The sequence below is a fragment of the Semicossyphus pulcher genome, unplaced genomic scaffold, assembly GCF_022749685.1.
Source record: "Semicossyphus pulcher isolate SPU_LCO1_2020_fin unplaced genomic scaffold, fSemPul1.0.p SCAF_19, whole genome shotgun sequence".
In the NCBI taxonomy this organism is placed as follows: Eukaryota; Metazoa; Chordata; class Actinopteri; order Labriformes; family Labridae; genus Semicossyphus; species Semicossyphus pulcher.
Window position 1 is genome coordinate 11,282,873 of NW_027211692.1, and position 27,331 is coordinate 11,310,203.

General features: G+C 42.3%; 1 protein-coding gene across 1 annotated transcript; it reads left to right on the forward strand.

Annotated features, from left to right (window-relative positions):
• On the forward strand, positions 1-27,305 carry dhx36 (DEAH (Asp-Glu-Ala-His) box polypeptide 36). The gene is made up of 26 exons (XM_069668440.1): positions 1-521; positions 891-1,066; positions 1,175-1,288; positions 1,429-1,654; positions 2,359-2,397; positions 2,522-2,692; positions 3,308-3,387; positions 7,073-7,147; positions 8,379-8,545; positions 8,642-8,723; positions 8,808-8,948; positions 11,342-11,447; positions 15,104-15,191; positions 16,545-16,600; positions 16,729-16,793; positions 17,313-17,456; positions 19,091-19,208; positions 20,204-20,302; positions 21,792-21,965; positions 22,084-22,170; positions 22,255-22,338; positions 22,489-22,588; positions 22,686-22,776; positions 25,235-25,355; positions 26,565-26,717; positions 26,796-27,305. The coding sequence occupies exons 1-26, from the start codon at positions 252-254 to the stop codon at positions 27,027-27,029; spliced, it is 3,261 nt and encodes a 1,086-aa protein (XP_069524541.1). The 5' UTR covers positions 1-251; the 3' UTR covers positions 27,030-27,305.
• The last annotated feature ends 26 nt before the right edge of the window (positions 27,306-27,331 follow it).

Sequence of the window (27,331 nt, forward strand, 5' to 3'; positions counted from 1 at the left end):
AAGACAGCAAACTGACAGAGGCTCTAATGTTTTACGAGTTTCTTAGTGTACCAACATTTAAATACGACATGTCGCTATGAAGATAACTGTCAGTAACTACGTGGGTGTAGCCTCATATTTATTACTCCAGTCTCTCGTTCACGAATCAATGTAACGTATCTTGTAGCTTAGCAACGTTAGCGAGAAGCTATTTCAGAAGACAACGAACTAACTGTTTTGTGTGGTATCACCGCTTTTCTGCTGAATACGTTATGAGTTATGGATATGGCGGTGGAGGTGGGAGAAGAGGCAGAAGAGGAGGTCGAGGTTACAGAGATGGAAGTAGAGAAAGATGGGACAGAGGAGGTGGAGGTGGCTCGAGAGGAAACAGTTCCGACTTTGACCAGGACCGAGGAGGAGGAGGAGGAGGAGGAGGAGGTGGACAACGGGACCGTCCTCCTCCACATCTGAAGGGCCGTGAGATTGGTCTGTGGTACGCAAGATACGGAGCCGTGAGGAGGAAACAGGCTGACCGGAGATCGGTATGGAGTGTTGCATCCTCTTGCACATGGTGTTGAGCAGGGCAGGCTGTCAGTTTATAGGAAACTACATCAGTACAGATAGAGACACTGAAGTTATGGCAGCCTTTACCTTACTGAATTATAAACTTTTGCTAACAAATAGGTCTGCCCCTTTAACTTAAGTATAAACTGCTGTTTATATACAGCAAGGTTTGGAGCAAATGCTGATCAGTGCTTCTTAGCAAAAAGTCTTAATCATATATAGGATTGTGCATGCTGAATTGTGGGGAAAATGCTGCATATATTTTTAGTGGTAAGCTATCCTCTACAAAGATTGCTTAAACCAAGCTATGATGTTACAAGTGTTCCCCTTGAAATGTCTTTGTGCAGAGGGCAGTGGTCCAGATGGATGAGGCCAGAGAGCAGCACATTACCAAGCTGCTTAACTCTGTCCAGAATGATCACATGGGTCCTGAGAGAGCTGGCAGAGATGAGAGAGCCGGCAGAGATGCAAGAGCCTCGACGTCTGGCAACTGGCAGACTTCTGCCAGTGGAGGTGGTCATTGGTGAGAACAACTTGCAGAGCTTTTCCTTGCAAAAAAAAGAGTGTGAGGTCAGTCGGTGACTGCAGCGAGTCTGACTCTAATGAAAATGCTTTTGGTCTTTGTATGCAGTTTCTTTGATGGGGATGAACCTGAAGAGAGTAAAATAAAGATTGAGATTAAATCTGAGGAAGAGGAGGAAGACGTTACTCCAGGCCAGAAGAAAGCAACTCAAAAATCACAACGGTAACTTATCAAGCAAATGCATGCTAAAAAAAGACTTGCTTCATCTGTACTTAATAGTACTCCATGTCACAAGATCAACCAATATTGTCAGGTGATCCATTATAATGTGGATATTTACACCCTTAAATGTTTTTGTTTAGTTACTTCTCTCAGGCAGTCACTAAAGATGAGCCTCCAGATACCTGGGATGAAGACGAGCAGCAGCAGCAGCAGGAGCAGCAAGAGGATGAGAAAGAAAAACTGAGGAGGCAAGACAAGGATCTGGAGTTCTTATTTCAGGATGTTATCAGAGACAATTCACTAGACGGCTCCCTTCAGAGAGATCTGCAGAACAAGAAATCAGATCCAAAGTACAAAGAAATGTTGGTGAGTATAACGATCAGTGTCATGCTTATTCATGCAGCTTGAAACGTTTTTATCATGTGTCCTTTGATGTCTAACATTATTGATATTTTTCAGATGTACAGTGAAGTAGCATCAGGATTCGTGAGGGGAAAGATGGTTGAATATCAGCACAACAAAAAGATAATTGGATGTAGTGCAGAGCATCTTTACCTCAAAATCAAGAACACATGCCAATTTGTTAGCTAATTTTTCTGCTATGTTTGCTACTCTGTTATTTACAGGTCAACAGATGTTTGGTTTACAGATCTTAATAGTTTAGTGCAAAGCCAGAACAAATAGTTTAGCTTGGCGGTTAAATTGCTTGTCCCATATACAGAGGCTACAGTCCTCAAAGTGGCAGCCCCGTGTTCGATGCCCACACTCGGCCCTTTGCCTTTTGTCTTCCTCACTCTCTCTTCCCCCGTTTCCGACTCTACCCCCTCTCCTCTCGCTCAATAAAGTCATAAAAGGCCAAAAAAATCTTGTAAAAAATATGCATTTACAGGGCAGATTAGTTGTGTCTTGCAGTATCACAACATTGTTATGTCATATTCAACTGACAGACAATACAGGAATAACTGAGTAATTGCCAAACTATCGGACAGAACCAGTGTTTATAAGAATTAAATAAGTGCTTTTGGTATTTCATTTAGTGTTCACCTTTGTCTGTTTTTTTTTTTTGTCAGAAATTCCGGGAGAAACTTCCATCTTATGGGAAAAAAGAGGTACGTTTTTGGCTTCATACATGCTCCTTCTCATCTTGTATCACACCATGTCTGTTAAAACATCCTCTATCATCATCACTTTTTCCCTCCTCCTCATCTCATGATCCTTCCGCTTCCTCCTCAGGAGCTTGTGGAGCTGATCAACTCCAACCGCGTCCTGGTGGTGAGTGGAGAAACAGGGTGTGGAAAGACAACTCAGGTCACCCAGTTCATCCTTGATGACCACATAAACAGAGGCGTGGGCTCAATGTGCCGCGTGGTCTGCACGCAGCCTCGTCGTATCAGTGCCATCTCGGTAAGTACTCTTTTAGTGTTTCAGGTCTGACTGTGTTGGATTGTGTGTTTGTGTGTGCACACTGAGGATACATGTTGTTGCTAATGTGTTTGATAGAATTCTTATGCCAATGATATAGATTTAAAGTTGTAATTTTGAAGATTTCAGTTTCCTTCGCTTTGGCGGCACCTATGGCGATAAACAGTAATTGCCGGAGCACACTTCCCAGATATCCAGACAGTGCTGCATGTGCATCTGCATTGTTTCTTTTTCTTTGGATCTTCACTTATTGTTGAAGTTGTATCTGTAGTCATCGATCTTTTCTATGTTTGTTCAACCATAGTAGATTACTGTTTACTCGCAACACTTGCAGAGACCGGAAAAGCAGCCGCTTAGCTCCGCCTACCCTCTCTGGCAGACCACTGCTGGCTGATGGAAAACCATAATTCTGCTAATGCAAAGGCTTTCATCAGTGGGCCATAGGCTCAATCACCATTGTGTTGCCTCATTCAGCGATAGATAGTGACTTAACAGACATTTATTTACATGAAAATCTTCGACATTATACCTTTAAATTGTATTTGTCACAATGCTGATGTTCTTCTCTGTTGTCTTTGTATGTGTGCTTCCTCTCAGGTCGCAGAGCGTGTAGCAGCAGAAAGGGCAGAAAGTGTAGGGAATGGAAATTCTTGCGGATACCAAATCCGCCTGCAGAGGTAAGGAGGTCTCTTCAAACATATGTTGCTTTAAATAGAAGCACTCAATGTTGAACAGCTGGATGATATTACATCAAAAGATAGGCAAGCTTCTAGAACAATAAAATGTGCCATAAATGTTGGTCATGGTTCCCTCGCACACTGAGTTAGGGCATTCAGCAAACCATTGATTTGATGTGCCAACATTTTACCTCCCACCGCCCATTGCTAACGGAAAAGACCACCATGCAGTCCAGAAATCCTGTTAAGTAGTAAACCTATGATCACCTTAAGAGTATGTAAAGAGTTAAATGACTCAGCGCTGCCTTTACAGTAGACCAGACACCTGCAGCTGATTCAGAGGGCAGCTTCTGCTGAATGTCGTGACACTTCTAGCACTGCAGAAGTAGCTGTTATTCTGTTTGATTTGTCGTACTTAAGCTCATTTGTATTGTTTGGTTTTGTTTTACTCTTTCTAAAATCCTATTTTAAGTATTTTTAAGGTGTCTTTTTTTTATATTGCTTTGTCTTTCTTTAAGGTGCTACAAAGACAAACTTAGACAGTCTCTCCCTGAAATTGTTAGCATTAGCATTAAGGAAGTAGTAACAGTGAATAGTGAAGAGTAGTGTCACCACAGATTGTGTTGCCAGACTGTGAAGGAAGGTTGTTTCAGCTCCCACAGAGCCTTGTGTTTTTACTGTTTCTTTCCATAGACTTGTTTCAGACTCCTGAGCTGTCACAGATACTTCAAATGTATACTGTGTGGGTTAGACTGAAGGTTGTGATGTTATCTACCTTTGTGAGAGCCAGACCGATCGGTACTTTATAAAGATGCAGTTATAGCTACAGTTCAATTACTGCTCAGGTACTACTCATTATATAACAGGTAAAGTGCATGTAATCACTGAGTAAATACAGAGGCTAATGGGCCCTGATGATCCTATAGGAGCCTTGAAAAAGCCGTTCTGTGATGTTGTAGCCTATGGAAAAAAGCAGACTGACATATAAATGTTCTTCTTGTGTATCCATACACACAAGGTCACATTTGAGATCAACCACATCACTCTTATTAAGAAATTGCATTAATGGTTGCGTTATTTTCTTGTGAATTAGGCTTAATTTAGATAAATATTTAATAGGATGATTGAATACCAGGGGAGACATGAGGATCAGTAGATGGGAGTGATCATTTGAGATCATGCACTTAGAAATAAATGGACACAGCTGGGGAGAAAGGCGCGTGGACTGAGCGAAAAAGAGAGTGTACCAGTATACAAGGTTGCAGCAATCTAAAGTGAATAATCATACGCAGTGCTGTATGAAGGATAAGAGGGGAGGAGAAGAAGAAACCCATTTGTGACATCAAGGGTGACTTACACAGGGGGATGAGGAGTAAAAAGATGGACGGAAAATTGATTACTGACTGTAAAAGGAACGGGACAAAAAACAAGGTGCCAGACTGAATATGAGCCCCTTTTCCACATTTTCTAAAGAGTTTCATGATGTGCTTTTTTATATAGCTCTCCTTGAGGCACAAATACACTAACTAACATTACGTTTTGCATAAAAGAACTAGATAGGCGTCTTTGTCGCTGCCACGTGTCCCTGAGACCGTGGGCGTCTCTCAGTGGGTACGGATGCAAAAGCTGGCAGTTAGTTCCTCAGTGTTTTTTAAACTGCTTGAATAACATTGATGTCATTCCTCTATCCACTTGAAAATAAAAGGTGACTGGATCTTTACAGTGCAAGGTTAGAATATAGATCAGGTATCTTTTCATTATAGAGGAATCCAGCCAACAATGTGTGTGTCCCCTGTCTTATAGTCGCCATTTCTGCGGTGGCAACTCTGACTGAGACAGCAGCGTAGATAGTAAAGATGTTAGACATCTGCCTTCAGCTACTGATGAAGGTATCTTAATCAGGCCATCTTAACATTATTTACATTTTAGACATCAGTTACGACAGCCTGATTACATTGCTATGGTAATTAAGATTATTCTATGAGCTAGTTAGCTTAATCAACTAACGGCTGCATTTAATCATCACAAACTAGTTGCATTGCATTTTTTGTAGATATGCATTTAGAGTGTATTTTCAATTGATTTGATTTGCTGTAATTACATGCAGCTCTTACTTGATTATGCTAGCTAGCTAGTAGAGGAACGACAAGATCGTTTCATTAATCACCTGGCGATGAAAAACTAAGTGCCATCTACAGGTCACTCAGAGAGGGACAAATTACTGTAATAAAAAATATAAACAGTATATAAAAATTAGAACAATCTTGATCTCCTTCTAAAGAATATCTTGGTCCTCTGCAGGGCCAGTGAATCTATAAAGTGTCCGGTCTCATACAGGGGGCCTCCTCATGACGTAAAGGTGTATCAGTGTTTTTTTTCCCCAAAGTTAAAGTTCGTCACGACTGTTAAAGCAGCTGAGAACTTTACAGGTTCTTCCCCAAGTACATCGTTATCAAAAGTGAAGTTACATAGAAAGTAATGGTTAAAGTAGAAAATGGTTAACTTCTGAGGACAGTTTGCATTCCAACACGCAGACGTTGTAGGGAGACGCCACTAAAGTAATTAAGGCTTGTCAACTTCTGGGAATTCAACGGATTCATGTATAGAACAACTTAACACATGCAAAACAAGCTGAGAAATATGGGGTTTATAAACACCCACCTGTCGCCCCTCAGCCTGCTATCCAGCTATAGTGCCTCTCTCAATAGTGTCTTTTAATTTGTATAACAAATCTAATAGTTTAGATGATGATGTTAATTGCTATTATCTCTCTATTATACTGTTATTTATCATCTGTTTCCTATATTAAAGCTCCTGTGAGGAACTTTCAGTTTGTGTTGATTTTGGCGCCCCCTGTGGACAAAGCCGTACCTCTTATCTCTTTGCTTATTTTTTCCTGTACATGCTTTAACAAAAAATCTCATCCTGCTTTCTTTAACAGTCTGTATCACTCACTTTAAATGTGTGTGTACCCCCGCCAGCAGTTTCAGGCATTAAAAATAACTATATAGAAATAATCAGTCTTGTCTGTGGTGGTCTGGTTTGCTTTTGTGAGTCATACAGAGTCATCAGAATTAATTTCAGTCTGTTTCATAACCAGAGAAAAACTCCTCACAGGAGCTTTAAGTATTTCTACGCTGTTCTATCATTGCTTACATATCTATAAACGTATTATCAGTGAGCTTTAAGAAGCCAGCTGTGTATTTGTCTGTTTGTTTCAAAAAATGATTCATAAAAAATCCTTTTCCATTTCTTTAATGTGCTTCAGTGGTCAGAGAAATGCAGTTTTATATTGTCACAGCAGCAGACGTTTCTGCTTTGTTGGGGATTCATAAATGGAAAGTCGTTTTATCATTGCTGTGAACTTTTCATCACTGACTGACGCTAATGTAAAATACAATAGATGTAAATAAAGTGTGAACACAAGTACCCATTACATCCAGTTACATTAATTATTCAGCAGCATTTTCTGTGTCCGCAACATTTTATAGCAGCATCAATCAGCTTTATGGGTAATTATATGCACAGCCGGAGCCTCGGGATATTCCTGCTATGAAGTAATCTTTAAGCCACCAACTTGTAAATAAAATTGGAATAAAAGTTAACACACATTTGAGGACAAACTGAAAACTCATGTGGGAAATATTAAGTGTTTTTCTGTCTTTTTTCTCCTCCAATTTCTCAGCCGGTTACCACGGAGACAAGGTTCGGTCCTGTATTGTACAACAGGCATTATTCTTCAGTGGCTTCGCTCAGACCCGTGAGTCCTCCACCCCCAACACACACACACACACTCCATCCGCTGTTCCTTATCCAGATCACATCTCCCCCCAGCATTTCGTCTTCTTTCCCTCTGTGTGTCTCTGCTCCAGCTGTCCTTCCTCCACTGTCCTATTCCCTCTGTCACTCTGTATAATCCTCATTGATTTATGGTTGACTCTACTGTCTGTGGAAGAAGCATTAGTATGGGTCCCCATTCACATAGGCGGAGATATGAAGACACACGGCTTCTGTTGACTCATCCCTGCGTGCTCATCCCTGCATTCTGAGTGTCTTCAGAAAAACCACAGAGACCGAGCGAGGGTGCCAGCTTCTCTTGTTGTCTTGCTTCATGCTCTTTGAGAACTGGCAACAACTCTCCTTTGAGTCATTTTAGGGCCACAGTTGTCTGACAAAATGCTTCAGCTTACAAGCTAACAAGGCTTACAAGCTGACAGCCGGTATGGACTGCAGCTATGTTTACACTTGTCAGTTCTTGTATGGCTGTTGTCTTCAGCTGCCACATTAGCGACACATTAGCATTTTAAGTCCCGCAAACACTTTCAACTAATTGCTACAGACTAATGGTGTACAGAGAGGCAGTGAACACAGATTATTTTAGATACCAATGTATACATAGAAGGACAACTCATCTCCATCTGCTCCAAAATTGAAGCCAAAATACCCCCTTGATGGACGCTGCCATCTTGCGCTGATGTTTTTTGGAGCCAGAGCTGCACAGTAGAGATCGGCGGGTGTAGCCACTTCCGCAAACCAAAACACACATTTAACTAACTGCAAGCAAAGATCCCTCATGTCGACTGCAGGAGCTGAATTCGTCAACAGAGCTGTCAATCATCTTTTTTACGGCGTCAGAAAAAAAATTTAAACTGAAAGAAAAGTGAACACTTGAACGTAAATAAGCATGTGACAGAAACCATGTTTGAGAAACATTTATTTGGTGTGTATTTTGATTTTGTAGTTTGAGTCATGTCCCATCTGTTAACATGGAGGAGGCGGGCTTTATGACCTATACTGCAGCCAGTCAGCGGGGGGTGATAGAGATGTTTTTGCTTGACTTTTAGGGAGCTGTCATGTCGTCCATATTTTTATACAGCCTATGTCACAGACACAGGAATGATTTTTTTCAGCCCTATTGAGAAAAAAATACAGCCACTTGAACTAAACTCAACAACAGACTTAAACCATTCCCCTGTGTCTTTGTGTGTCAGATTGTTATCCAGCGTCAGCCACCTGGTGTTGGACGAGATTCACGAGAGAAACCTGCAATCCGACGTTTTGCTTGTTATTGTGAAGGACCTACTTAGCGCCAGAGACGACCTCAAAGTCATCCTCATGAGTGCCACTCTCAATGCAGAGAAGTTTTCAAGATATTTTGGTATGCAGCTCTTAGAATTACAAAACATATTTTGTTAGGAATAAATCTGTTCTTTCATCTCATCTGCCCTGTCCTGCTGTGTCCATTCCCTTTAAGACAACTGTCCGATGATCCACATCCCCGGTTTGACGTTCCCAGTGGAGGAGTTCCTACTTGAGGACATTTTGGAGATGACCAGGTAACAGAAGCACAAATACACATGTACAGAAATATATTAGTTTAAACAGGGTCCTATGTGAACTTGTCGGTGTGTGTCTGCCAGGTATCGCCCCCAGAATAAGGACCGCCGTCCCGCATGGAAGAGAGGCTTTTGGCAGGGACGCAACTCCAGACCTGAGAAGGAGGAGAAGGAGGCTGAATACAAAGAGAGCTGGCCTTGTTATGCCCGCACACTGCAGGGCAGGTGAGTTAGTGAGAACAGCAGTGTAGTTAAATTGGCCAAACAGCTGCCAGGTTGATAGATGGGTTGTTGTTTTTTGGGTGGGAAATGGGAGAAGGGTGCTTTGTGGCTTTCACATAACAAACAAACAAACAAAAAAAAAACCCCTTTGGTTTGTGATTTATAAATTCAAGTTAAGACCAGAGGGTGTAAAAGCTGAACACAGAGCAGCGTAAGTGCTTTGGAACATCTGGCCCTTTGATAGGTTAGTCACGTTAACACTGATTTATGCATCTGCACTGAAATAACGTCTCCCTTTGATTATCCGCCCTGTTCATGAAGAGGTTTCAACAGTCGATAAGTTCGACAAATCAAGTGGGTGTCTTCCTACGTTTCTAATTTTAGTTTCAACTTTTCCTTTTGTTTCATTGCTGAGCTGTGGAGGGAGGCATAGCAGCGACAAGAGGGAATATTGTAATTAACAGACTTAGGAAGATATGCGCAGTTCATTTGTCTCACTTGGACTGCCTCATATTAGCCTCATATTATTTCCCTTTAATTAACATTTGAGGTGCTTTTCAAAGGCCAAGGGTGCTTAATGCATTTTGATAACAATGCTGCCATGTTTCGTATCTGTCCATCCACCCATTATCTATACCGCTTGTCCCAGCTGTCATTGGGCGAGAGGCGGGGTACACCCTGGGCTGATCGCCAGTCAATCACAGGGCTGACACACAGACAGACAACCTTTCACGCTCACACTCACACCCACGGGCATTTTAGAGTCACCAGCGAACCTAACGAGCATGTCTTCGGACTGTGGGAAGAAGCCGAAGTACCCGGAGAGAACCAACGCATGCACAGGGAGAACATGCAAACTCAGAAAAGACCCACTTCATCTGAACCGGGATTCATGTCCTTGGACCAGCTTCCTGTGAGGCTACAGCGCTAACCACTGCACCACCGTGTAGCCCCCCTATCTGTCAAATTATATTTAAACAAGACTAGGTCAAAACCTAGTATGTGGCTGCATCAGGTCAATGTACGCTTTTGTGGGCAATGTGTTACAAGGACTGTCCTTATGAGGCCGATGAAGTGTTTGAAAGCAGGTGCGCACTGCGGACGTAGGTGAGGACAGCGGAGGAGCAGCGGAGGAGCGGCCCCGCCTACCCCCCAAAAAAAGCATCTAGAACAGTATAGACAGAGAGTCGCGTCAGTGGAGGTCCAATATGCTCCATGATCCGCCATTGCGATGTCGCAACTTTCTCTCTCTACGGCTCTTAAAGTACCGTCAATCATTCACTCAGTCAGTCGGTTACCCAGTCAGTCACATACAGACCCGTGTGTAGGGCTGACCCCGGCAGTCAGCCAAAAATAAGACTTCAGTAAACCATGATACATTCAACCCAGCATATAAGTTTGTGTGTGCTGAACATTGACTTGACTCATCATTACACTTTTTGGTTCACATGCACCAAAATGATTGATGGAAAAACACTTACTGTATTTTGTATTGAATCTTGGCTTAAATTCCTGCAGCATGTAAATATCTTCTTTTTTTCTTCATCATTTGGAGTTGCCTAGAATTTCTTTGGTGAACAGTAGGAGGATCATAACAGTCCTTGTTGTGTTAAACGCTGCACAAATGTTGACAAGTTGTCATTCTCTCACCTACGATGACCTCATTTAGACCTGTCAATCTCACACCAAACAATGCAATGTGCAATTCGCAATTTGAGACAGGAAAAAAAGATGATACATTTAAGGAAAAAAGCAAAGGATTTAGTTAACAGATATTGCTTTTAATTGTAGCAGCATCCAATACAGTTAAGACAGTCAAAGCATTTAACAAATATAAGTTAAAATTTAGCTGCATGGTGGTGCAGGTTCCTAGTTTGAATCCCTGTTCAGACGAAGTGGGTCTTTCTGTGTGGAGTTTGCATGTTCTCGCCGTGCATGCGTGGGTTCTCTCCGGGTACTCAGGCTTCTTCCCACATTTCAAAGACATGCTCGTTAGGTTCATTGGCGACTCTAAAATTGCCCGTAGGTGTGAGTGTGAAAGGTTGTCTCTAGTGTCAGCCCTGTGATTGAGTGGCGACCGGTCCAGGGTGTAACCTGCCTCCCACCCAATGACAGCTGGGACAGGCTCCAGCCCCTGTGACCCTGAACAGAATAAATGGTATAGATAGTGAAACTGTTTATTGTCTTTGTAAAAAAAACACATATTAAACACCCTACAGAATTTTCCACATATCTTTTTACATAACATCTGAATGAAAATATTGTGTGCAAATAAATGTATCTCTTGCAGTTATAACCCTGGTGTGACAGCCAAAGCAACAGGAAGGGGGACAGTTTGACACAGTTTTGTCGCCATATTTATTGACGTATTTGTCCCCGTGTTCCTGGTTTTAAAGATACTCTGACAACACCATTGAGGCGCTGGAAAATTTGGACAATGATGAGAAGATTGACCTGGAGCTCATCCTGGCGCTGATTCGCCATATTGTGATCAATGATGAGGTGAGTTGTGAGTTCGGTTGACAAAATTCTGGTGTCTTCAATGAGATTTTTAATGAAGTAGAGTTGTACTCAGAGATGTAAATGGGATTCAGGGGAGTGCTTCAGTCACTACAGTCATTTTGATCACTCGACAGGGCAGTGGTCACTGCTGAAGATGCTTTCAGATCATGTACTTGACGCAGACATGGACTGACAAAAGGAGAGACTACAGTACATTCCTAGGTAGAGCAGATGGAGGGAACAGGAGGGCTCGCTTCCAAACTCTAAGCGACATTAGATCAGAGGAAATAACACAGATCCTGGCAGCACTTCTGTGCTAATGAGTGATCGAACAGATGCTCTCCCAATGCACGTCCAATCCCTCTTTTCTCTTTCCAGTTCTCGTTCATGTTGTTTTTATGACTGCATCATTCCAGGCTTCAATTCAGACTTTGGTAATGTCACTATTACAAGGAGAATAATGAGGGTTAGAACAGCGTAGGGTATTTAGACACACTGTTCTTTCTTTTCCTTTAATTTTCCAAGTGAAACAGAACTAGTTGAACTTATTAGTTTTTAGTTTGCTGCCGTGTTTCTGAAAGTCGCTGACGAGAGATGAGCAGAAGACGGGGACAGGCCCGGGATGAGGAGTGAGTGACTTACGCAAACCGACAGAATAATTACTCCTTCCCCTGCGAAGCCGCATCTCTCAGTCACGGCCACCGTGAGCCAGTCAACCAGCTGATTCGGCGTGGCATTGTCAAACGGGCCAAGAGGGAGCTGGCTGATTCGGCGTGACGGCATTCAGAACCGAGGATGCGGGCCGTCTGCCAGGCTTTCGGCTGTGATGATTGGTTAATTATGTTGCAGGGCTCTGTGCTTAGACACCTAGGCAGGCATTAATGAACGCCTGCTGGATGCAATTGTGTGTTTATGTGTGTGTGTGTGTGTTTAAATGGCTGGTTTGGTGTGTTAGTGTGCTTCTGTGTGTGAGATTATTACTGAACTGTCTTGATTTTTAGTTGGGATTAATCAGAGCCTTTTTTCCGCACTGCATGTGTGTGAACGTGTTTCTTTGCATGTCTCTCCTCCTCTCTCTTTCACACACGCACATATGCACAGATATTAACACACACACATACACGGCCCCATGTGGGTTGAATTGGTTGAAGGACTGGTATAATAATTAGCTTTAATTAAAAGGCAGGGGTACTCAGAGCCCAGAAGCTACTTTTTAATGTGTGTTCTTCATCTTGGCTTCATTCTCTCAGGAAATGAATAGCTAGCAGAGCCTTTTTAAAGCGCTGGTTATTTTACACCCATTTTAGTTTTATCAAGGGAATCATTTTTGTTCAAATTTAGGGCTTTGATGTGATGGAATATCATTTTAAGTTGACTTTTCTCCTATTTCCAAAGTTTAGAGCTTCTTAAGTTATGATTAGTCTTTAGCTAATATCTGTTTCGCTAAAAATAACACTGAATAATTCGCTTTTTTTGCCCCATGGTGCATTCAGCAGTGTCTCAAGACGCTGCTCGGGACTGCTTCGTGCAATCTGATCCGCATTTGTACGTCACAGTTTGCAGCCTCATTATTTGTGTCTGAGATTAGTCACATATTTCTTCACACCTTTCACTACATCCTGCTGCTTTTGTTAATAACTCTGTGGTGTGAATAATTGTAGAGCAGATACTTCCTGCCCTTAAGCAGGAAATGAGGAAAGTTTGCTCCTTTCAAACAGGTATTTATTTGAGTTAAGTAATTGAATGGCTGCTTGCTTTAAAGTAATAATCTCAAAGATTTTCTTTTAAATAAATGTGTTAAGTCACTATCTGTCGCAGAACGAGGTAACACAATGGTGATTGAGCCTGTAGCCCACTGATGAAAGGCTTTGCATTTGCAGTATGTAGTATTATTATGGACTGGGTGTCTGTGGCGACATTCGCCAGAGAGGGTAGGCGGAGCTTAGCGGCTGCTTTTCCGGTCTCTGCAAGTGTTGCGAGTAAACAGTAATCTACTATGGCTGAACAAACAAAGAAAAGATCGATGACTACAGATACAACTTCAACAATAAGTGAAAATCCAAAGAAAACTCTCAGATGAAGGCAAACAGTCTAAAAAGGAAAGCGACCGCCAGCGAGGAAAATCAAGAGTTACAACCGGAGCCGTCTGGTTATCTTGGACGTATGCGCCTGCAATTACCTTTTATTGCCACAAGGTGATGCCAAATAGAACGAAACTGAGAACTTTGAGATGATCAGTTTAAGTCTATAGACTGACCCATATGGGGTTTTAAAGGGATAGTTCGGATTTTTTTTTTCGGAGCTTCACATTGACGTCAAACAGCCCTTTCCCTCGGCACTATGGCAAAAAACTACAATACAGCGTACAATTAAGCCTCAATATTTGTGTATATGTGGGATTCTTTTAAGTGGGTAAAGTACGTGGGCTCCTCACCCTGTCTGTAGCTTAGCTTAGCTTCCGTGTAGGAACTCTGGACGGCTACTCCTAACTGGGGCCGTGCTGACTACTAAGTATCTCATACAACCCCCACGTCAAAAAATCTGAACTATCCCTTTAAGAAGGGAAAAATGTACAGATTACAGATAAAGCAGTGGATGGAGTAAATTTTTGAACTTGAATGACGATATACCTTTTTTATGTATATTGTGCACTGATAGTACACAGAAGGCTGCTTTCTTTAACATACAACTTTACGAATAAATATGTAACATATTATACATCCAACATCTGCTCAGCTCTCATTCATGCTCATTCATGATTCTGTGCTCTTATCCTCGAGCTACTGGACAATCTGTGTGATTACACCATCTCTAAATCAAGCATAGCATTGTGTCCTGCGTTATACTTCCTGTGAAAGAATTGTTCATATAGCGCATAGCTGATAAAGCTCTACGCTGATACTGGTTTTTATCTGTGATTGGCCGAGTAATATCTGCCGAATTATGTATTTGTTGAGTTCTTGTTAAAGCAGCACGAAACAGCAGTACTCTCTAAATAGACTCGGTACCATGCAGGAGGTTGTGTATTGGCAGCTAAAAAGATTCATCGTATTGTTCTCTGTGTCCTCTTCTTATTCGCTCCAATAACAGAATTGCTCCTCATCAACTATTAGATAGTTCTGTATCTTATTTTTTTATTATAGCTTTATGTCATTTTGCTTTTATGGTAGAGGGTCTGCCATTTGCAGGCGTTGTCATACAGCTGATTTGCTCACACTGGAGTACATCCAACTGTATTAGCCACCATCATCTGTTATCCTGCGGATGTTTTCCCAGCTTGCATTTGTGTGCTTCTGTATTTTTCCAGGTGACTAATTGGTTCTATTTTTTTTGCTGCTGCTTTTAAAGAATCAGGTCTATCCCAGTGGTAATGGGACACAGAGTCAGTCTTGTAGTGTTAAGCTGGTGTTGTCATAATGATGTTGGCAGGCAGTGTCAGGTCTTATTGTGTGGCTGATGGTGGAGGTTGGAAGCTCAGGGCAAGTCGTCTCCGTCTGCCTCGCCTCAGCTCCTCAGAGGGCACGGGCACCCTGCTCACTTGGCTCAGTTGTAGCTGAGACTCGTCTGGTTAATGGCCGCTTCTTTTCTTTTGGCACTTTCTGCCCTGCTGGTTTTTGTTTGTTGCAGCTGCTAAGTGTTGTGCCATGTGTTGACAGGAAGGAGCAATCCTGGTCTTCCTGCCTGGCTGGGACAACATCAGCAGCCTCAATGACCTGCTCATGGCTCAGCAGATGTTCCGATCAGGTACACACACACACACACAGAAAAAAAACACAGATAATATGACATGGAAGTGCATAGCAGTGACTTTTAGGTTAACAAGATCATCTTTCACTTAGGGTTTTGCTGTTTTGTGATTGTCATCAACTATTCCAAAATGTCTTTTGTTTATTGTTACACTACTTGGATGTTAATTGGTTATATAGCGGCAAATAATAACCAAAGTTATCTCAAGACACTTTACAAAAAGAGCAGGTCCAGACGGTACTCTTAATTCTATTATTTAGAGAGACCCAACATGAATCCACCATGAGCAGTAGCAGGCAGGAACCTCGAGCAGAACAAGACTCATGTTGAACAGCCATCTGCCTCGACTGGATGGGCCGAAAAGTGGCAGCAACAACAACATATGTTGTTGCTGCAACATTTATTTACATGTAACCTTTATTTTACCAAGAACTGACAAATTAATAATTTGATCTGTGGAGGTTAAAGCCCTCTAAGTGCGATGTGAATAATTACAAAACCTCCACTGAGACTCTTGCAATAGATTTATATCACATATAAAAATGACATTGGTGAATTTATGAGTTAAAACTTTGAAGAGAAAAATAATTCATAAGAATTAACATATATATATATGTATTATTACAAGAAGGGCATTAAAAAAACATGACTGGAGGTGATCTGTGAATCTACTGAATATAAAAGAAAATTAAAGTGTTAAGTTAGAGGTCCCTTTTGGCCCTTATCAAAGGGGGTATTGTGCTAATTTCAAGCTTCATATTTCACTCTTTGATACCTGCGGAGTAGCTTAGCACAATTAACAGTTAAAAAACTCCTCATTGTTCTCACACAGGTGCTCTGTGCAGGCCCTCATACGGCCTCTGCCTGAAACGACTCAAGTCAGCTCTGTCCCTTTAAGAAACCCCGCCCCTACAAGCCCACTTCCTTCTGATTGGCCAGCTCTCAGAAGCCTGCTGAGGCTGCACTTTGTGACATCACTGTAGAAAAAACTTGGTAAAACCTGGCTGAGAAGCCTGGGGATTACTCCAACATACTTTCACCTACAGATTTGAAACGTCACCATCGTTTAGTGGGCATCCAACATTGTAAAATTATATAGCCCCTAATTAATTAGTAATTATAATACCCCCTCTTTAATATTTCTGTTCACACTGGATAACAATATAAAAGGGGTTACTGCCAAAGATGAATAAATGATGGTGATACATGATTACTTTCTCAGTATTTTCCAGGATAATCAGGGTTATATTCACAGACATCGCTGTGCAGCCTCAGACACTAGCAACAGTATCTTATGCTGGCAAACAGTGCTTTGTTTGATATTTTCTTTTGTGTCCCGTTGTGTTTCAGACCGGTTCGTTATCATCCCTCTGCACTCCCTCATGCCGACCGTTAATCAGACGCAGGTCAGCTTTCTTTTGTGTTTCTCTTTGTCCGTCTCTCTGACCGTCTCCATCTCTGACGCTTGTCCTGCTTTATTCCCTTTTCAATATCAGAAATGTCCAATCTCATCCGTCTCTCTCACTCTTCTCAGGTGTTCAAAAGACCTCCTGCTGGAGTTAGAAAGATTGTGATTGCCACTAATATAGCTGAGACCAGGTATGTGTGTGTGTTTTTGTGTGTTTGTTTGGGTTTTTCAGGCTTTGTACAAACTCCCTTTGAAAACATATTCCTGGCTGTTACTTTCTGTTAAGTTTGGAAAAAGAAATATGTGTGTGTGTGTGTGCGTGTGTGTGTGTACGTACAATTGTAATGCAGTCCGTCCCAGTTATTTATACAAGCAGTGGATTGGGTGCTAATTAGCATATATTTCTTTGATTGATATGAATACTGTCATATTGGCTCGGATGGAACTCACTGAGTCACTGACAGGCAATTTGTATATGCATTCACACAGTTTCACACACTCACACACAGACTGAGCACATTAAGAAGCTGCCTGCACTCTCATCACATCACTCCACTATATATAGACTCCAAACCTACCAAAGGGCTAAATATAATTTGTACTTCTGAATGGTAATGTGTGTGAGTCTTAACTCAGCATTCTTGACAGACTGCTTTGAAGTGTTTTTGTCTGATTTTTTTCTCTCTCTCCGTCTCCGCTCTTCCTCACAGCATCACCATCGATGACGTCGTCTATGTGATAGATGGTGGCAAGATTAAGGAGACCAACTTTGACACCAACAACAACATCAGCACCATGACGGCAGAGTGGGTTAGCCTGGCAAATGCCAAGCAGAGGAAGGGACGAGCCGGCAGGTGTGTTTGTGTTTGTTTGTCTGCACACACGCCGGGGCTTTGTGGATACTTAATTATGAGGGCACATATAGCGATCCCGGCTGAATGATGGTCTGTCTCTTTTACTGATGGTTCACAGGGTTTTATTAAGAGTAGTTCCTCTGTCCATTAACAGAGTGAGCACATCATAAGAGCTAAAGAAAAACAAATTAAATATTAACATCATTTTAAAACTCACAAATGTGTCACTCTAACCCTTTAAATGTTTACTTATGTTCAATCATAACCATGACAGTATGTATTTTAAACCTTACACTGAAAATTAATTAACCTTACTTATTAAATCATCATGAATTTAACTATTTATTTAAACATGAATTCTCAATTTTCCTTTAATAGAAGACAAACTCAAAGAGGGCTGCATGTAAACAAACGACAACAAATAAAATATGAAACAATAAGTCACCATATTTTAACCCAAATTAACATGAGATGCATATTTAACCATCTATTTAAAGCACATTTTGACTCATATTTCTTAAATATAACATAAACAGCCATTTATAGTCTTAAAACCATGCGTTAATTAAGCAATATCACACTCGAGGTCGTGATGTTGTACTGAATATCATCACAGCTGTGATGCGGCCGCAGATGATCACAGCCGTGATGATATTCAGAACATCACGACCTCGAGTGTGATATTGCTTTTATACAGTAGTTATAGAAGCGGCAAATGGTAGCAAACAGTAACAATCAACAACAGATTATTTTCTGTTCCTCCGACTCAACTACTTCCACAACTGAACTGAAACTGGACTTTTGTTGCCAAGCAACCCAAACGTTCTCCTGCACTCTGTGTCTCCAGGTGACCACAGATCAGCTGTTTTTATCATGTACATTTACCTGTTTGTTTTAATTTATCATCACCCAGTGCACTAAGAGTCTGCTGTGTGATTCAGAGGTACCAGCTTGATCACGGTGCTTGGTGTCGAATTATTGCGGTTTCACAGTGCACGTAGCTAATGTAGCATCTTTGCTAACATGCGTTGAACCTTAAACTTAAGAAAACTAAAAAGAGAGTTTATGAATTGCGTACTTATTGAGCTGCTTATTAACGGAAATAATAACGTACCTTGTGCCCTTATCAACCAGGCGCTGGTTAATAAAAAGTGCCGTCGTCGTTTATTACCTAGCAAGACACGCATGCCGTGTCTACCGTTCTCCTTACCGGTAATATTTTTCAAAATAAAAGCATCAATGTATTTAATGGAACTAAAAGAAAATGTATACAGAGCCTTGAAAGGGGTAACTTCAAAATAAAAAAGGCAAAAACAACAAATTATTTAGGTCATTTACGGCATGCTTTATATTAGTACCTCTGGGTGAGCTTGAATAATCCAGGAGTCTTATTTTACTTTCTTTATGCTGTCCTACCATCTGTAAACACTAAGAGAGGCAAAGCATAGCCACTCCCTGGTCCTTTACAGTCCGTGACTTGAGACGTCTCTCCTGTTAGCTAATGCTGACATCAAAGTAGAAGCCCAATTAGCAGAAGCTGCTTACTGAGTGCAGTGTCATCCCATTGATTTTGAATTAAGCTCTTGTTACAGGACTTAACATAACCTTTTATTCTCTTCTGTGCATATGTCCAGAGTGTGTCCAGGGAAGTGCTATCATCTGTACAACAGTCTCCGGGCGAGCCTGCTGGATGCCTATCAATTACCTGAAATTATGAGGACGCCGCTGGAGGAGCTCTGCCTGCAGATCAAGGTAGTGTTTGTGCAGAGACAGAAGGAGAGAGAGAGATATATTTGTTAGCTTGGGAGTTGAGATGAGGACATGATTGCTGTGAATGAGGTTTGTGAGTGCAGGGGAGGGCACGAGGAAAAGTGTTTTTTTACAGTTCTGTATTTTTTATTTGCCTCTCCCGCCTAATGAAAGCGAGGGATGAGCGTTCCTCGCTGACTCATGCCCCTTGCTCTCCAGCTCCTTCTCTCTCTTTTATTACCGACAACATAATCGCTCCTCTTCTGGGCCTCGTTCTCTTACGGGAGCGCTCGCTGTCTTCTTTGCTTACAATTTTTTTTTTCTCCTCTCCTCTTTTTGCTTTCACTTTTTAAATCCTCGTACTCCACTCAGACGTATTTCACCCCATGCTAATGGAACATTAAGCCAAAGTTCATTCAGATGTAGTGTTTGCTATGATTGTTCTCACCGGTGGCTCTATTGGATATGCATTTGAGTGTGTGTGCTCTGCTACTTCAGTTGGATGTATTTGAGTGTGTGTAACGTGGTGTTTGGAGCTGGTGGGTGAGAGGCAGACTAATGCATCAGCCTGTCCTTAAAGTGAGAGAAATACTGACAACATGCTAACCCTGAGCCGGCTCTCTAATGCACAAACACTCCAACGCCACGCTGTTCGTCAGGCCGACTCTTCAGCGTGTCAGAGGTAGATGTTAGAAATCTCTTTTTGATGTGGAGGTGAATCCACGTTTAGAGACGGTACATTTTCATAGCTTTTATCGCCACATTACCTCTGTTCTCAGCCCAGCACTTACAGAAAGATGGTTAACTCGACGCATACATCTGCTAAACAGCAATGTGAGAAAACCAGCAGAGCACACACACAAAGCTCAAATGAGTCGACATAAAATGTCGCACATCCAGTGTTTGGCACAAATAACAAGCACCAAGGATGGGTGAAATAATGCTTACGCTGCTCAATGCATGATGTAATGTGATGTAATGTGATGTGTGCTATTTAGATATTGAAGCTCGGGTCTATAGCTCGATTCCTGGAGAAAGCCCTGGACCCTCCCACTGAGAAGGCTGTCAACCTGGCCATCAAGAACCTCACAGACCTGGTAAGAAAGATCCCTGTCAAATGTTGACTGTCTTGTCAGAACTTTTCAACAGTTAATAGGGAAGTGGGATCCAAGTTTTTGTCGAAGTTTGCTAATTAAATCAGTCTTTTTGTGAGTCCTAGATTATGGTGATATAATCTACAGACATGATGCTGCTTCCCTACACTCAGTTTATCCCTCTGCTCTTAGCTTCATAACCCAGAGATCCCCACAACACTCATCACTGTATTCTGTATAACTAAGTTGGTTGGAGGCGTGACAAACACTTGTACCCTTTAATCAATAAATCCCTTATTGGACATTCACCGCCCTACATATCATCCATGCTGAACAGGAACACTGAAACCTACAAAACTCGCTCTTTCAGACGGGGGGCGACACTAAGCCTGCTTACCCGCTTGGATCTCGGGGGCTCACTGCGCTCCAGTTTATGTCCCGGTATTTGTTTACAAAGTGGTTAAATATCTCCGGGAGCTCACATACAGCAAGGATCACTCTGTCATCCATTGGGATTTTTGCCGTTACTACTGCACGTCGTGTATAAAAAAATTCAAGAACTTTCAACTCTGGCAGCGGGCGAGCGTGTGTGTGAGACGAGCACCACCGCGACAATATCACTGGATTGCGCCCGCTTGACTGGCCCGAATGACTAGGCGCGTCAATCGCCCCCCCTGTTTGAAAAGACCTTTATGCATGTCATCCGCGTTTACTCTGAACTTAGAAAATCTGTGTGTGGTATTACTTACAACGCACTCTCAGGATCGACACTCAAATTTCTCTCAGACAAATGAAGGCGATGATCTCAAACCACTTTACCTAGAGAATGTGTTTTAACTGTGTCACTTTTCTGTATCTCCACATCATTGCAAATGAGGGAAACTTCAATGATTTTTGAGGCTTAAATTAAGGAAGAATGAATGAATGAATCAGGAAGAACAACATCTGTAGGGCTGCAACTAACAAATATTAAAAATCAGACGGTTATTTTAGTGTCTTCAAATAGCTTTTGCTGTCAAAACAACCGTTAATTATCACACTGCTAATCCTCACGACTGAAATTGCTGGGAAGATGACTGAAACGATTAAATTAAAATCAAATTGAGTATTATTTTTAACTACCAAAAGCTATAATTACAGCAAACAGTAGCATTTTAAGAAGAGAGACTCTTCTCTCTGTCTCTTGTTGCATGTAGTCTCAAGGTCTCCTGTCTGGGAGTATTATGTACACCTCTGCTAGTTCCAAGGCTGCCGTCTCTCCCTGCAGTGGGGAAGGTATGAAAACAAAACGTGAGGACGAGCAGAGAATCTAGTACTTAGAAGATGATAGAAATCTTCCTTTTTTTTATGCTTACGAATGAAACACAATCAAAATGGAGGGAGCTGTATTTGAATCTGTTATATAAGCTACCTGAATATAAAAGCCTGTAACGGTCTTCTTTAAAAAACTTGTGGATATTCATAAAGCGACACTTCGTCTGTCGTGTGTTAGAACGCCCTGGACCGCTCCGAGAATCTGACCGCGCTGGGCGTCCACCTGGCTCGTCTACCTGTGGAGCCTCACATCGGCAAACTGATCCTGTTCGGAGCTCTGCTGGGCTGCCTCGACCCCGTGCTCACCATCGCTGCTTCACTCAGCTTCAAAGACCCTTTCTTCATACCCCTGGTAGGGCGCAGAGTGCACACATGAAAGCTTATGTGGGCAATGACACACAGGCACATTTCAACATATTGCTGCGTGACTTCTTTCATTGCGTTGTCTTAAAGACTTCTGTTTGTCTCAGGGGAAAGAGAAGATGGCAGACATGAGGAGAAGAGTCTTGTCCAGGAACTCCAAGAGTGACCACCTCACTATCGTCAATGCCTTCCAGGTGACACATCTGTCACTTTTATTTCGACATCTCTGTGCTGTATGAGTTCATCCTGTGATCATTTATAATGCATTGATTGGCCAGGGCTGGGAGGAAGCCAAACGGCGCGGTGCCAGATATGAGCGGGAGTACTGCTGGGACAACTTCCTGTCTGCCAACACGCTGCAGGTGAGCCCGGCTGATTATGAAGTGCGCTACTTGGCTCTCATCTCAAGGCTTTTGTAAACAACACCAGAGGTGGTGCATGATTACATGTTTAGGTTTTTGGACTGATAAGGACATGCAGCCTTTTCATCAGTCGTTTTATCCCCTTATCAGATGTTGCAGAACATGAAGGGTCAGTTTGCTGAGCATCTAGTGAATGCAGGCTTCGTCAGCAGCAAGGACCCCAAAGACCCCAAATCTAACGTCAACTCAGGTAACAGAAGTTTTTTGGTTATGACTCATGCTTTTAAAATTGGTTTCATCGTAGATCCGAGATAAATTATCTGTCTTTCTTTCTGTTTCTTCCTCAGATAATGAAAAGTTAATCAAGGCGGTGATTGTAGCCGGTCTGTACCCGAAGGTGGCCATGATCAGACCATCACACAGCAAGAAGAGGCCCGGGTGAGTCTGCCAATTCAAACAGGGGAGATTGAAAAAGACTGAGCTGCAAAGCACAAGATAAAGAATGAATCAGTCTCATTGATCTTTAGACAGGGAAATTGGCCTTCACACTCGAATATCTCATCACACCTCTCAGCTAACAGTTCTGTAAGGGTGCTGCGACAATTACCTGAGGCTGTGCGGCGGCAATGTTAGGAAAATTGTCAGAAACGGCCCCGAAAGATCAATGCAGTCATCATAAAACTGCCCTCAGGCAGCCGTCACAGGCACCTGTGTGCAAAAGCCAGACGCGTGCAGCAGGGAGACAGACACTCTCACGGTGCTGCTGTCGCTTCTCTTTGTCGGTCCCTGTGACAGCTTTTAGACCCAGTCGCACGGTAAAGATTCTGGGTCATTTCATGTAATAGTCAACAGTACTGACGCTGAGCCATTTGTAAGTTTTCACATGTCTGAATCACAGCTCCGCAGTATTTAAGTAATTCATTGCTCGATGAAGCACTTTTTGTTTGTTTTGCTCTTCCATCAGACGCCTGTCTGATAGAAGCAGCTTTTTTTCCCAGCAGCCTCACTGTTGTGTCTATTTGGCTGGCACTCAGTGGTTTAGAACATGATGTATCTTTCATGTTGGAGATTTGCAAACTGCATCACGATTTCTCTTTGGTATCCTCTGTGCCAAAATGTGTATTATGTGAACAAGCTAAAAGCACCTGCTTGGTTGTTTCTAAAACTACTCCCTTGATCTCATAAAACAACACTGCTGTTATAACTGAAAGAACATGTCAAACTAATCAAACTAAATGAAGACTTGATTAATTCAGCATTGCAGTTTAAAAACCATCTCAAAATCGATGCAGCAGAAAGTCTTCTTTTCCAACACATATTGCAACACATCTTTTTTGCACCTACATTACCCACAATGCAACATGACTTATACAACACTGCAAATAGAAGTTAAAAGTAACAATAAACAACAGATTATTTTTTGCTCCACCAACTCAACTAAAACTGGACTTTTGTTGCCAAGCAACCCAAACATTCTCCTGTCATCATCAGCCAGTGAAATAAGAGTCTGCTGTGTGATTCAGAGGTACCAGCTTGATTAATGTAGACATACACGGTCTGCTGTAATGTTAATTAACAATATTCAGAACACCTGGCTGAGGCGGAGTGATACGCAGAGTGAAAAGTCCCAGTGATTTTCTATATCAGCACTCATGGAATGCCTCTTGTCCAATCAGATTACTTGGTCAGAACCAACTGTTGTATAATTAACGCTAGTAGTGTCTAATGTAGCATCGAGCCATTAGCTTAATTTAGTGAGGTGACTTCTTTTTAACGGACACGCACCTGGATTTTTTTTCTTTCTTTGAAAGGGGCCGTATCTTTTGGATATTCTCATATTTTCATGGGTTTCACATTTTTGGGTGTTTATTCCGTGTTTTCACGTGTTTTTCTAGAATTACATTTTTAAAAATGTAGCCTCTGAAATGGACCGTTCCGAACAGCTGCAGGTTTCTACATAGAACCTTGCCTTTGCTGAAATCGACCAATCGTCGTTCACCTCAGGCGGCACCTCAGATTTCAACTTACCATTCTGATACCTCCTGGCGATTCTGGCTCGTACATACAGGGCAGAATAACCAATCCTAGAGCAGCCATGTTTTCTATAACTTTGGAGCAACAGTGCAGTGCGGCCGCTCCCCCACGTGGGATCACACACGTGACGGGGGGGGGGGGCTACGCAGTCACTCCAAATACTGTCAGCCAATCGTGGCTTCGGTCTAACCTTTGAATGGCAAAACAGCTTGTTCGTTTCAGGAGGAAGGAGAGGCTCCGAAAAATAAATAAATAAAAATATGTATACAATTTTTAGAATAACACTTTAGAATAAGAGTAAATTGATTGCATAGCTGAAATATGTCCCCTTTAACATGTAGTCTTTAACCCCTACCAACTTTAAATCCAGTTTACACATGTGCAATAGTGCTTCTTAAGATGTGTAATTACTGTGGTATTGAAATTTGATGAGATTCTGCCTTTACTTTTTATGGTTTCAACGAGTGAAGCAACAAATAATAACTTTCATAAGTGATAGATCTGTCCTGTTTTTCTTCAATTAGCGGTACTTATTTATTCATTAAAATGTAAGACGAAAAATGTCCATCAGCTTAAAGTCCCTTGTTCTGTGTGGCTCAGATTAAAGTATATTTGTTGAGTTTTGTTTAATCTTGATTTACTGTCAACCAATTAATTATTTAATTTCAGCTTTATTTTTAACACCTTTTAATAAACTTATTCTACTCTTATTTTACTCTATTCGCACTAGGCAGTTTTGCTATTTCCACCTTCAGCTATGATTAACTTCTTTTCTTTTCTAACCATATAAAGAAAGTTTTATTTTGTATCAAGTCTTCCTGATCTTACTCACTCTTCCACACCAACATGTGGTCTCACTCAGGGCTAAGGTGTACACCCAGGCCGATGGAAAGGTGTGCATCCACCCCAAATCAGTCAACGCTGAAGAGTCTGAATTCAACTACACGTGGCTCATCTACCACCTGAAGATGAGGACGAGCAGCGTGAGTAGCAGAGGGGAATGACTGTTTTTACCGCTGAGTGCTTGTTTCGTATCCCTCTGATTTCTGGAAGAGGACAGGAGGACCGCTGTTTAAAGGTTGGGAGTGGTGCCACAGCAGCTTTACACTGAATGAATATTTGATAAAAGGCTGCCTTTCAACTCTCTCTCAAAGGCTCTTGTGCTTCAAAGCTTCTAAAACACAGTGTAAGAGATGGATGCTGCTGGTGGCGGTGGCGGTGGGGAGGGGGGCAGACGGTCAATGCGGCTCCCTGACTGCCGCCCTCTCTCCTCTCCCATGCGTCTGTCTTTGTTCTGTCTGTGTTTGTGAATGTTACCTCTCTGCAGGAAAAACACCTTTCATGTCCTCCCTGATTACCGCCTGCGCCGTTAGTCTCTCATTCTGTTGCCTTCATCTTTGCCGGATGTCATCATCATTATTTCCACCTTGAGTTTTTTTATTTCTCTACAGAAGCGATTTTGTCGACGAGGCCGTTCATTTGTGTGTGTGTGTGTATTATAAGGATTCTGAGATAGTGAGGCATTCAAGGTCATTTGTTTACTGAGGTAGAACAGGAAGCTGAAAACAGTGGCTGCAGAAAGAAAGAAGCGAGGTATGACGTTTAACTCTCTCTCTCTCCTCTGACGCACTCGCCCCTGATGCTCTGTTACATTACACATTCATGCGGCACATGCAGATTCATTGCCTCTTTCTTTCCCCTTGTCTTCTTCCCACCTTCACCTTTCTCCACCTCTCTCTGACGCTAATTTACAACACTTCAGTCTGCTGCTAATGTAGCCTCTATGCCGTTTGACATTACAGCCGGGCGGTTTTTGTGAGTGTGTGCATACTGATTAGCGTGCTACCTTTTCATTCAAGATATTTCTTTACTTTCTTATTTGAGTTTCTTATTTACGAGTCAGACCACCTTTCATCAGCAGCTGTCAGTTTAACTCATGGAGCAAAATTGATGGAGTGTGAGAGTGTAACACATTTGCGAGATGCACAGACAGGGCAAGATGACATTTCTCTTAACGCTGCAGGCACTGAAACGCATTTCAGCCTCTCTCCACTAATGGGACACTTTTCAGCCCACACCACAGAGCAGTTGTCAGAGCACTGTGTGTCATAATGATGCTGCTTGCTGTCGCCGAATGTGTTTGATTTGTAATACTCATGTCATCGTGTGTAATCCCTCCGCCGTGTCCTCAGATCTTCCTGTACGACTGCACTGAGGTGTCCCCGTTCTCCCTGCTGTTCTTCGGAGGCGACATCACGATCCAGAAAGACGAGGGCCAGGAGACGGTCGCCGTGGACCAGTGGATCGTCTTCAGGTCGCCCGCGCGCATCGCCCACCTCGTCAAGGTAAGATCCCAACAAACATCGCTCCACCAAAATCATAGGATTCATTTCACTAATCTCTCATGTCTGTCTTTACTACAGAGTTTAAAGAGAGAGCTGGATTCTCTGCTTGAGGAGAAGATCCGCAGCCCTGCTCCTGTGGACTGGGAGAACCGTCAGTCCAAAGACTGTGCTGTCATCACAGCCATCATAGACCTCATCACCACGCAGGAGAAGCCGACAGGCAGCACCAAAGGGCACGGCCGGCCGTGGGCGTCTGCGCCGAGAGGACAACACTCTTACTTCAATGACGATGACGACGACGACGATGATTAGAAGTGGTCGGGATCACATCACAGACATGTAGTTGGGATGTTTCTGATAACCAGCCGGCCTCCTCGATGGTGCTTCTTGGTTTAAATTTGAGCGTTCCCCTGGTGCTGCTAAAGACCAAACCCATGACACAACTTATTGAAAATGTTATGCACTTGAATGACTTCCTTTGTTTGTTTTTTTTTAGTTGCCTGTTTGGTCATTATTTTGCAAGGACCGTATTTGAAAAGAAGAGTTTACTTCCATTAAATAACTGCACAATAAATAAAGGATGCTCCATCTAAAGCCTTGCAGAGCTTCATCAG

Excerpts from the sequence above, each read along its gene's own strand:
- dhx36 (XM_069668440.1), top strand. The coding sequence starts at position 252 with ATGAGTTATGGATATGGCGGTGGAGGTGGGAGAAGAGGCAGAAGAGGA. Across the intron at positions 522-890 it reads AACAGGCTGACCGGAGATCG|AGGGCAGTGGTCCAGATGGA; the intron begins GTATGGAGTGTT and ends GTCTTTGTGCAG. Across the intron at positions 19,209-20,203 it reads AGCTCTGCCTGCAGATCAAG|ATATTGAAGCTCGGGTCTAT; the intron begins GTAGTGTTTGTG and ends TGTGCTATTTAG.